The sequence below is a fragment of the Coregonus clupeaformis genome, chromosome 35 (assembly GCF_020615455.1).
Source record: "Coregonus clupeaformis isolate EN_2021a chromosome 35, ASM2061545v1, whole genome shotgun sequence".
NCBI classification, from domain to species: Eukaryota; Metazoa; Chordata; class Actinopteri; order Salmoniformes; family Salmonidae; genus Coregonus; species Coregonus clupeaformis.
The window spans coordinates 23,110,491-23,123,401 of NC_059226.1; the positions used below are offsets into that span (position 1 = coordinate 23,110,491).

At 43.2% G+C, this 12,911-nt stretch overlaps 1 protein-coding gene across 1 annotated transcript in view; it reads left to right on the plus strand.

Annotated features, from left to right (window-relative positions):
• The window catches only part of nuggc.1 (nuclear GTPase, germinal center associated, tandem duplicate 1), a 49,260-nt gene that overhangs the window by 21,499 nt on the left and 14,850 nt on the right, over positions 1-12,911 (plus strand). The window contains exons 10-13 of the mRNA XM_045210934.1: positions 7,480-7,674; positions 7,803-7,978; positions 8,089-8,194; positions 8,282-8,375. Of these exons, the coding sequence (XP_045066869.1) occupies positions 7,480-7,674; positions 7,803-7,978; positions 8,089-8,194; positions 8,282-8,375 (571 nt within the window). The remainder of the gene's footprint in view (positions 1-7,479; positions 7,675-7,802; positions 7,979-8,088; positions 8,195-8,281; positions 8,376-12,911) is intronic.

The window sequence follows — 12,911 nt, forward strand, 5'->3', positions numbered from 1 at the left end:
ACCAAGGAACTAGAAGCTCTCAACCTGTTCCACTACAGCCCTGTCGATGAGAATGGGGGCGTGCTCATTCCTCTTTTTTTTCCTGTAGTCCACAATCATCTCCTTTGTCTTGGTCACGTTGAGGGAGAGGTTGTTATCCTGGTACCACACGGCCAGGTCTCTGACCTCCTCCCTATAGGCTGTCTCATCGTTGTCGGTGATCAGGCCTACCACTGTTGTGTCGTCGGCAAACTTAATGATGGTGTTGGAGTCGTGCCTGGCCATGCAGTCATGGGTGAACAGGGAGTACAGGAGGGGACTGAGCACGCACCCCTGAGGGGCCCCCGTGTTGAGGATCAGCGTGGCAGATGTGTTGTTAACTACCCTTACCACCTGGGGGCGGCCCGTCAGGAAGTCCAGGATCCAGTTGCAGAGGGAGGTGTTTAGTCCCAGGATCCTTAGCTTAGTGATGAGCTTTGAGGGTACTATGGTGTTGAACGCTGAGCTGTAGTCAATGAATAGCATTCTCACATAATAATATTTATTATAATAATATGCCATTTAGTCCAGGTGGGAAAGGGCAGTGTGGAGTGCAATAGAGATTGCATCATCTGTGGATCTGTTGGGGCGGTATGCAAATTGGAGTCGGTCTAGGGTTTCTGGGATAATGGTGTTGATCTGAGCCATGACCAGCCTTTCAAAGCACTTCATGGCTACAGACGTCAGTGCTACAGGTCGGTAGTTATTTAGGCAGGTTATCTTAGTGTCCTTGGGCACAGGGAATATGGTGGTCTGCTTGAAACATGTTGGTATTACAGATTCAGTCAGGGACATGTTGAACATTTCAGTGAAGACACTTGCCAGTTGGTCAGCACATGCTCGGAGTACACGTCCTGGTAATCCATATGGCCCTGCGGCCTTGTGAATGTTGACCTGCTTAAAAGTCTTACTCACATCGGCTACGGAGAGCGTGATCACATAGTCATCCGGAACAGCTGGCGCTCTCATGCATGCTTCAGTGTTGCTTGCCTCGAAGCGAGCATAGAAGTGGTTTAGCTCGTCTGGTAGGATTGTGTCACTGGGCAGCTCGCGGCTGTGCTTCCCTTTGTAGTCTGTAATAGTTTTCAAGCCCTGCCACATCCGACGAGCATCAGAACCGGTTTAGTATGATTCAATCTTAGTCCTGTATTGACTCTTTGCCTGTTTGATGGTTTGTCGGAGGGCATAGCGGGATTTCTTATAAGCGTCCGGAATAGAGTAAGGCTCCTTGAAAGCGGCAGCTCTACCCTTTAGCTCAGTGCGGATGTTGCCTGTAATCCATGGCTTCTGGTTGGGGTATGTACGTGTGGTCACTGTGGGGACGACGTCATCGATGCACTTATTGATGAAGCCAGTGACTGATGTGGTGTACTCCTCAATGCAGAATCCCGGAACATGTTCCAGTCTGTGCTAGCAAAACAGTCCTGTAGCTTAGCATCTGCGTCATCTGACCACTTTTTTATTAACCGAGTCACTGGTGCTTCCTGCTTTAGTTTTTGCTTATAAGCAGGAATCAGGAGGATAGAGTTATGGTCAGATTTGCCAAATGGAGGGCGAGGGAGAGCTTTGTATGCGTCTCTGTGTGTGGTGGTCTAGAGTTTTTTTTCCTCTGGATGAGCATTTTCCTGTTCACTTATGGCCTTATACAGCTCATTGAGTGCAATCTTAATGCCAGCATTGGTTTGTGGTGGTAAATAGACAGCTATGAAAAATATAGATGAAAACTCTCTTGGTAAATAGTGTGGTCTACAGCTTATCATAAGATACTCTACCACAGGCGAGCAAAACCTCGAGACTTCCTTGGTATTTGATTTTGTGCACCAGCTGTTGTTTACAAATATACACAGACCGCCATCCCTTGTCTTATCGGAGTCAGCCGTTCTATCTTGCAGATGTAGTGTATAGCCCGCTAGCTGTATGTTGTCCATGTCGTCATTCAGCCATGACTCGGTGAAACATAAGATATTACAGTTTTTAATGTCCCGTTGGTAGGATAACCGTAATCTTAGGTCGTCTACCTTATTTTCAAATGATTGAACATTGGCTAATAGGATTGATGGAAGAGGCAGTTTACTCGCTCGCTTTTGGATCCTTACAAGGCACCTCGACCTACGTCCACGATATCTCTGTCTCTTTCTCCTTCGAATGACGGGGATTTGGGCCTTGTCCAATACGAGGTGAGTAATCGCTGTCCTGATATCCAGACGCTCTTTTTGGTTATAAGAGACGATGGCAGAAACATTATGTACAGAATAAATGACAAATAACGCGAAAAAACACACATAATAGTATAATTGGTTAGAGGGCTGTAAAACGGCAGCCATCTTCACCGGCGCCATCTGATCTCAGTGGTTGTAGAGGTTGCAACAGGTCAGTACATCAAGAGTAAATGTCACTTGGCTTTTCATAGCCGGGCATTTAGAGTCAAACTTGTCGTACATATATTTGGAAACTACGGTCACAGTAATCAGAATACTTAGCACCGTAACCACCGCCCGTTCGGAGTAAGAAACCAATGAATGTATTTACGTGTTTGCCGCTCGTCTATCTCTGTTGACCCAAGCCCTCTTGGAAAGACTGGGTCTTCGCTCAGCTCACTTGTAAGGCTCTGATTGTCCACCAGAGCTCACAATGTCCTTCTTTGTAGCGCTTCTCTGGTAGTGAAGTGTTTGTTAGAACAAATACAGCAATGGTTCAGATGCACCAATAGTTGTCTGAGATGGGATTCTCCTTTCTTCCCACCACGTGTCTTTAGTCAAAGTTCTAGACTACTTTACATGTACATATGCGGACTGCCAATGTGTTTTGGTCTAGTGAGTTTATCTTCTTCACCTCGTGTTGAAATTCAAAGTTCTAACCATTTTCAACCGTGTAGCCACTGGTCTTTCTGGTCTAACCATTTTGTAACGTTTAGCTCACGCTTCACGTCTGCTGGTCTGCTGGTCCAAAGTTCTAACCAGTCTAAACGTGCAGTCGCCACTCTCACGTTTTCTGGTCTGAGGTAAATTTAGTTACCAAGGCTTTTTATCCTCGGGTAAAAAGGGGGCGTTCCATCATGCTCCCTTGGGGCGTGGTTACTGACTGGGCAAAGTTTATATGAAAAACGATTATCTCATTAGAAGACTAAAATCACATTCCTATCTTCACCAAAATATTCTCATACTTAATAATATATTTTATACAACATTTAGATGTAAACTTGATAGATAGAATATGTGCACTTTCCGAGTTACAGTTATTTATTGATACCATCCTTAATGACATCACTAAATAATAAACAATATGACATGATTATTCTTTAGATCCCCACTGACCATTCTTAACATTCGGATGATATAAATAAATGTTCCAATTATCACTTTTTTGGGAAAAAGGTTTTGGCGGCAAAAGTCTCTCTCTACACAAAGGCCTTATTTTCTCAATACTAGAGAGACAGGAAGAGAGTTCTCTCCTGCTTAAATTTACGACCCAGTGTTAAGTTGCCCTTAACAAGGTCCCCAGGACCAGTGGAGGTCAGAGTTGGGCTCAATTCAGAATTTTATTGAGAATGCCTCATACTGTAAATTCCAATTCTATTCTTGAATTTTAATTGAAGTAGTATTTTTTTTTTTTATAAAGTAAAAATTTAACAGGATACAGAATTTAAATTCGAATGAAAGGAAATATAATTTAATTCAGTGAAATTAAATTAAATGAAAATACTTATTATATATTCTATATTAGGTGTAGTCTATACAAATATACATATTGTACATAAAACATTAAACATGTTGTTATATACTGTACATGCATATACACTGAGTGTACAAAACATTAGAAACACCTTCCTAATATTGAGTTGTTTGCCCTCAGAACAGCCTCAATTCGTCTGGTCCATGTTGACTCCAATGCTTTCCACAGTTGTGTCAAGTTGGCTGGATGTCCTTTGGGTGATGGACCATTCTGAAAACCCCAGCAGCGTTGCAGTTCTTGACTCACTCAAACCGGTGCGCCTGGCACCTACTACCACACCCCGTTCAAAGGCACTTACATTTTTTTGGTCTTGCCCATTCACCCTCTGAATGGCACACATACACAATCTACTGTATGTCTCAATTGTGTCAAGGCTTAAACATCCTTATTTAACCTGTCTCCTTCCCTTCATCTACACTGATTGAAGTGGATTCAACAAGTGACATCAATAAGGGTGTCACGATCGTTGACACATGATGAAGCGGACCAAGGCGCAACGTGATAGGCGTACATACTTTTATTAGTGTACACACAACGAACCAAAACAATAAACGATACGTGAAGTCCTAGGTAAATACACAAACCTTCCGGAACAAGATCCCACAATAAACTAGTGCCAAAAGGCTGCCTAAGTATGGTTCCCAATCAGAGACAACGAGAATCAGCTGCCTCTGATTGGGAACCACCCTGGCCAACATAGAAACCTAGAACTAGAACACAACATAGAAAAGAACACATAGAAACTCCACACCCTGGCTCAACATATAAGAGTCCCCAGAGCCAGGGCGTGACAGTACCCCCCCCCCAAAGGCGCGGACTGCGACCGCGACAACCAAACCCAACAGGGGAGGGGCCGGGTGGGCATTCCGCCTCGGAGGCGGATCCGGCACCGGGCGTGACCACCACTCTTTCGCTACTCCCCCGTAGCGCCCCTGGTCTGGTCTGGCCCCGCTGGCCGGAGCTGGACTGGACACCGGTGGAGCGGATTGCTCAGGCTCTGGTGTGGAGCAGCACGGGATGTGCCGGACTGACGACGCGCACCACTGGCTTGGTGCGGGCAGGAACAGGCCGGACCGGGCTGGCGACGCGCACCACTGGCTTGGTGCGGGGAGCAGGAACGGGCCGGACCGGGCTGACGACGCGCACCACTGGCTTGGTGCGGGGAGCAGGAACAGGCCGGACCGGGCTGGCGACGCACACCACTGGCTTGGTGCGGGGAGCAGGAACAGGCCGGACCGGGCTGGCGACGCGCACCACTGGCTTGGTGCGGGGAGCAGGAACAGGCCGGACCGGGCTGGCGACACGCACCACTGGCTTGGTGCGGGGAGCAGGAACAGGCCGGACCGGGCTGGCGACGCGCACCACTGGCTTGGTGCGGGGAGCAGGGACAGGCCGGACCGGGCTGGCGACGCACACCACTGGCTTGGTGCGGGGGGCAGGAACAGGCCGGACCGGGCTGGCGACGCGCACCACAGGCTTGGTGCGGGGAGCAGGAACAGGCCGGACCGGGCTGGCGACACGCACTACAGGCTTGGTGCGAGGGACAGGAACAGGCCGGACCGTACTGGGAACACACACCACTGGCCTTGTGCGGGGATCAGGAACGGGCCGGACTGGACTGGTAACACACCCCAGTACCTCTCGCCGTGCCTCTACACTCTCCTTCTCCCTCGTGACCAGTGGCCCCCGTAACCTGGCGGCCTCCTCTGCAAACCTGCCGAACCGCTCTATCGCGGCCTCCCGCTGCCTCGCCGTCCACGGTGTGAGCCCCCCCCCTAAAAAAAAATTGGGCTTGTCTCTCCCCCGTGAACATGGCCTCCATGGCTCTCGCCAGACTCTCACTCTTCTCCTCCCACGTCCATCCTCTCTCCTCGTCACGCTGCTTGATCCAGTCGAGGTGGGATCTTCTGTCACGATCGTTGACACATGATGAAGCGGACCAAGGCGCAGCGTGATAGGCGTACATACTTTTATTAGTGTACACACAACGAACCAAAACAATAAACGATACGTGAAGTCCTAGGTAAATACACAAACCTTCCGGAACAAGATCCCACAATAAACTAGTGCCAAAAGGCTGCCTAAGTATGGTTCCTAATCAGAGACAACGAGAATCAGCTGCGTCTGATTGGGAACCACCCTGGCCAACATAGAAAACACAAACTAGAACACAACATAGAAAATAACACATAGAAACTCCACACCCTGGCTCAACATATAAGAGTCCCCAGAGCCAGGGCGTGACAAAGGGATCATAGCTTTCACCTGGATTCAACTGGTCAGTCTATGTCATGGATAAAGTGTTCTTAATGTTTTGTACACTCAGTGTATATTTGGCTATTCTAAGCACTAAGGTTAAAATAGTATATTAACATTGTTTCCAGAGAAAAGTTATATATTCTTTGGTATATGGAAGTGTGACCTGTCAGATTCAATGAAACTCTCATGTTCTATGACTGAATGGAATTTCTTTGAATTGCACTGAATTAAATTCTACTTCCTGTCAAACAAAAATGTGGATTCTACATCCTGTGTGGTGTGGACAATTTAATTCTAATTTCAACTCATGAGTTGAATGGGAGTCAATTCCAAATTCCATATTGCATTCTCTCTGTTGTTCATCCAGTTAAGCCTGTACTCGATTTACATTCAAATAGAGCTCTTTGGCTAAACGTTACCTGACAACAAAGCATATGTTTAATCTCGAGGAACTCAGTTTACCAGACGTCAAGTGAAATGTGTCCCTCGCTATCAAATAAACATCCGAATCCAACTTTTCTCCAAACCGCACCATATTCCTGCCAAGTTAGACAGTGGGCTGCCGTTAGACCAAGCATTTCATGCGAGACTTCCTACCCCAAAACCTACAACTGTTTACACAGCAGGAATATGGTGCGGTGTGGACAAAAGTTGGATTCAGATGTTTACTTGAAAGCGAGGGACACATTTCACTTTACGTCTGGTAAGTAGAGTTCCTAGAGATTAAACATATGCTTTTGTTGACAGGAAACTTTTTTGGGGGGTGAAGCCGGCTATATTGTGGTAGGGTTATTTGCGATGCACAACTCAGGGAGTACAACCAATACACAGACTCCTGATGTTGTGTCCAAAAGCTACAACTTTACCTAGTACCAGGACATTTTAGGCAAAAACCTGGTTGCCTCTGCCAGGAGGCTGAAACCTGGCCGCAAGTGGCACTTCCAGCAAGACAATAACACCAAGCACACATCAAAATATACAAAGAAAATATTTATTGGCCACAAAATGAACATTTTGCAATGGCCATTCCAGTCTCCGGACTTGAAACCCATTGAAAACCTGTGGTTTGAATTAAAGAGGGCAGTCCATAAGCGCAGACGAAGGATATCAAGGATCTGGAAGGATTCTGTATAGAAGAATACTCTAAGATCCCCCCCCCCAATGTGTTCGCCAACACATAAAACATTTTAGAATTTTAACCCCTACATTTTTTATATATTTTTATATTACCTGTTAAACAAAATCTCTTTCTCTAAACAATTGTAAAATATTATAATTTCCACATTATTTTGTTTGCATACAATATAGCTCATCTTTATCAAAGGTGTCAATAATTTAGAACCCCACTATGTATGCCATGTTTCGCTTCGAAAATAGTCCTGTTTGAGGGCAATATTCTGGAAATTAAACGTTTGCTGTTTTCATTGAAGGCAATTTCTGTTTTGATAAATGAAATTATTTTAATTTTAGGCAGAAGAACTCTCTAGAGAACTTTGGCCTTACTTACGGAGTGACGTACTGAGTAACAAACAACAATATTGGCCGCTTGTGAAGTCTGTGACCATCAAGATACCAAATGTCAAAGACCTTCTGGAGCACATTGTGCTGATTGATCTTCCTGGCAATGGAGACTGCAACAAGAGTAGAGATGAGATGTGGAAATCTGTAATTATTAGAATTTATTATCATTTCATACACTGCATTTACAACTACAAACAAATTAATTTACCTAACCCTGTAATTTACTTATACACTTGTAGTTGAGATGCAAAAATTGTTTTATACTTCTTCAGGTTGTTGGGAGATGCACCACTGTGTGGATTGTGAGTGAAATTAATCGACCAGTGTCAGAGAAGGAAGCTTGGGAGATCTTAGAGAAAAGTGTCAGCTACTTGGGACATGGTGGACAATGTCGAAGCATCAGCTTCATCTGCACAAAAACGGACAACATCAATGTGGATTCTGACATGTAATACTAAGAGCACTTTTGTTAACATTACACCAACTATCATTTTTACAGCTTGAATAAATGTTGACTCAGAATTCATGTTGACAGACACAAGCATAATCTCATTTTAGGAACAAAGAAGATGTCAAGAAAAAAAAGCGTGACAGTATATTGAGCAGAAATAAGGTTGCCAAGGAAAAGTTGAACGAGAAATTCAACAAGCAAATTAAAATCAAGGTAAATTACAGAGCCATAATTTAATGCTTTGAAATAAATATTTCTTTATTTTATTTGTGCTCTTACTTTCTCTCACCAACCTTTCAGGAACAATTCAACATTGACAAGGACTTTTTCCAAGTTTTCACTGTGAGTTCCAAGCAATACTGGAAGAAGAGTGTTTTACAGCCAGAAGACACAGGTACAGTAGAGGTCTTCCATCAATCTGCCACAGAGGCAACGGCAGTAAGACATATCACACTGGGCACAAACTGGTTTAATCCATGCTGTTTCAACATAATTTGTCAACGTATTGTGAACTGTAATCTACGCGTAAAATACATTGGATTTGCAAAAAGGTGAGGGTGAAATTTCAACCACAGGATTATGTCATCATGTTAACCTATTTTCAACGTAGACAAATCTACCTTTGAAACAACGTCAGATCTTCAACGTTATATCCACTATTAGAAAAAAACAACAGGCTGGTCAGCACCTCCTACTGGAAAGTTGATCTATCTACATCTATCCCTTTGGTCTCCCATCCAGGGTTTTAACCAAGCCCAGCTTTGATATCTGTCACTGACTATAACCAATTTGCTACCAAGATAATGTTTGTTGAGGGATCTCTACACATTTAAAACTAAATAAGTTCATTGTTGCTATTTTTAAAAGTCATTCCAAATTGTAGGTTCAACAGAGCAACTTAGGGTGTGTTCATAAATTCAATCTGGAGTGCCAGAGTACGCTCAGAGTGCGCTCTGGGCTTTCGTAAATGAAAGTAAATCTCACTCTGACCATTTTACTCGCCCTAGCAGAGCTGGTTAGGGTGTGTTCATGTTATCCAGAGCGTTGGTGACTGAAACTGTGCTGCTGGCAACAATTGAATTATGCTTTTTTGCCGACGTTTACTGACACCGGCCATATTCAATGGGTGATGAGCGTTCGTAAATTAATCAGTTATTCTGTGCTCTGGCACACTCAGACGACAGTGCTCTGAAATCGGAGTAAATAGCCACCCTTAAATGTAATCATACTTGATCAATGTAATCATATGTCATCAACTATGCTATTTAAGACTATATAGCATTTTCAAACGGTCATCAACAGCTATTGTTTCAATTTAACCCAGGATTAAAACAAATAGACAAAACATATAGGCCTATAGTTTTTCAAGCTTTGGTTGATTTCAAATGTAATTTGAGTTAGTCAACAATGGATATGTTGGATTCACGTCTCCAACAACCAAAAATCCATATTAAGGACTTAGCTAGTGGCACAGATGGAAATATCCAAGCAGTGGATACATCGTCTTCAAATATTGATATTAAGTTGCATAGACTACCAAATACAATTCAATATCACTTTTGTAGATCAGTAAATAGCCTATTAATAACTTGTAAACTAGTTAAAGGCCAAATGCAGTCAAAATGATGTTTTTTATATCATATTGTACAACAGCTGATGAAACTAACACAGTAAAAGTCAAAAAAATAATTATGAGTGTAATTCCCTGATAGTTGCTGGTTGAAAATACAATCTACACAGGAACTTCTAATCAGCTGGTTTGCATGGGCGGGAGTTTCGGCTTTCCATGTTGACCTCACCATGCACTAAATTGGTTAATAGACATTGCTTGGCTGGTCTGAAGAGACAGTGGATTGCGCAGTCAGATGGAACAGAGTAAATAGGCATTTTAATGTCATAGATAAAGTAAAGATGTGGTCAATTTAGGGCTGTCAATGTTAACGCGTACATTTTTTTGGACGCAGTTAATCGCATCTCTTTTAAGCACAACACACAATGCGCTTTGCTGTGCTGTGCTGTATGCTCTCAGTCTCGACAGCTAGCAGCTGTTGTAGAGCTGCCTGTCTCTCTTGTGGTGCTTAAACATCCACTATGCATGGAGCTTTGAACAACAATTTCGAAGGAAAACTTACAGAAAGTTAAACTATTAACACATTCCCAGGCGTTTCTTTAGATAACAGCAAAAACTTAATTTGCCCAGAAATAGCTAGTGTAACGGGGGTCAGTGTGCTGCCAGCTAAAAGATACCAATTGGATGGCTCCATCTGCAACATTTCAAGCTAGCATAGTGCGCTTGCAGCACATTCTTAACTTCGTTTCACTAGTAGCTAGTTATGCTAATGTTAGCTAGCTAGCTAACCAAATGAGAATTCCATGGCTGAATGCCTCTAGATTCAACTCTAATTTCCCACAATGATTTTGATCAGAACAGGACATCCATTCCATTTAGCTACTGTTTTTGTTGTAGTTCTCAGGTCAAAAGATTTAAGCAAATTATCCCAATTCTAGTATTAGCAGCTTGTGAGTTCATGTTGAGTATCCTGGACACGTAGCCTAGGCTAGATCTAATAGCTGTATGATATTTTACATGAACTCAGACCTGGCTGATCTGTTGTTATTTCATTTTCTTAGAATATAGTTTATTTGGGGTTTCTACCTACAACCCAATGTGATGTTTTTGAAATTGGAACATCTTTAATTAGAGTCCAATTTGAACAATTTCTATAAATACGATTAACTCAATGATTTTGTAAAATGATTTGACAGACCTACACTACCGTTCAAAAGTTTGGGGTCACTTAGAAATGTCCTTGTTTTCGATTTTTTTTTATTTTTTTTGTCCATTAAAATAACATCAAATCGATCAGAAATACAGTGTATACATTGTTAATGTTGTAAATGGCTATTGTAGCAGGAAACGGCTGATTTTTTTTTATGGAATATCTACATAGACGTACAGAGGCCCATTATCAGCAACCATCCAAGTTTATCATTTTAAAAGGCTAATTGATCATTAGAAACCCCTTTTGCAATTATGTTACAGCTGAAAACTGTTGTGCTGATTAAAGAAGCAATACAACTGGCCTTCTTCAGACTAGTTGAGTATCTGGAGCATCAGCAATTGTGGGTTCGATTACAGGCTCAAAATGGCCAGAAACAAATAACTTTCTTCTGAAACTCGTCAGTCTATTCTTGTTCTGAGAAATTAAGGCTATTCCATGCGAGAAATTGCCAAGAAACTGAAGATCACGTACAACGCTGTGTACTACTTCCTTCACAGAAAAGCGCAAACTGGCTCTAACCAGAATAGAAAAAGGAGTGGGAGGCCCTGGTGCATAACTGAGCAAGAGGACAAATACATTAGAGTGTCTAGTTTGAGAAACAGATGCCTCACAGGTCCTCAACTGGCAGCTTCATTAAATAGTACTCGCAACACACCAGTCTCAACATCAACAGTGAAGAGGTGACTCCGGGATGCTGACCTTCTAGGCAGAGTTGCAAAGAAAAAGGCATATCTCAGACTGCCCATCTTCTTTTTTTTGCTTTTCTTTCAAAAACAAGGACATTTCTAAGTTTTTTATTTTTTTTATTTCACCTTTATTTAACCAGGTAAGCCAGTTGAGAACAGGTTCTCATTTACAACTGCGACCTGGCCAAGATAAAGCAAAGTAGTGCAATAAAAAACAACACAGAGTTACATATGGGGTAAAAAAAAAACATAAAGTCAGAAATACAACAGAAAATATATATACAGTGTGTGCAAATGTAGCAAGTTATGGAGGTAAGGCAATAAATAGGCTATAGTGCAGAATAATTACAATAGTATTAACACTGGAATGCTAGATGTGCAAGAGATTATGTGCAAATAGAGATACTGGGGTGCAAAAGAGCAAATTAAATAACAATATAGGGATGAGGTAGTTGGGTGGGCTAATTTCAGATGGGCTGTGTACAGGTGCAGTGATCGGTAAGGTGCTCTGACAACTGATGCTTAAAGTTATTGGGGGAGATAAGAGTCTCCAGCTTCAGAGATTTTTGCAATTCGTTCCAGTCATTGGCAGCAGAGAACTGGAAGGAATGGCGGCCAAAGGAGGTGTTGGCTTTGGGAATGACCAGTGAGATATACCTGCTGGAGCGCAGACTGCGGGTGGGTGCTGCTATGGTGACCAATGAGCTAAGATAAGGCGGGGATTTGCCTAGCAGTGATTTATAGATGGCCTGGAGCCAGTGGGTTTGACGACGAACATGTAGTGAGGACCAGCCAACAAGAGCGTACAGGTCACAGTGGTGGGTAGTGTATGGGGCTTTGGAGACAAAACGGATGGCACTGTGATAGACTACATCCAATTTGCTGAGTAGAGTGTTGGAGGCTATTTTGTAAATGACATCGCCGAAGTCAAGGATCGGTAGTTTTACGAGGGCATGTTTGGCAGCATGAGTGAAGGAGGCTTTGTTGCGAAATAGGAAGCCGATTCTAGATTTAACTTTGGATTGGAGATTCTTTATGTGAGTCTGGAAGTTGAGTTTACAGTCTAACCAGACACCTAGATATTTGTAGTTGTCCACATACTCTAGGTCAGACCCGTCGAGAGTGGTGATTCTAGTCGGGTGGGCGGGTGCTAGCAGCGTTCGATTGAAAAGCATGCATTTAGTTTTACTAGTGTTTAAGAGCAGTTGAAGGCTACTGAAGGATTGTTGTATGGCATTGAAGCTCGTTTGGAGGTTTGTTAACACAGTGTCCAATGAAGGGCCAGATGTATACAAAATGGTGTCGCTCTGCGTAGAGGTGGATCTGAGAGTCACCAGCAGCAAGAGCGACATCATTGATATACACGGAGAAAAGTGTCGGCCCAAGAATTGAACCCTGTGGCACCCCCATAGAGACTGCCATAGGTCCAGACAACAGGCCCTCCGATTTGACACACTGAAC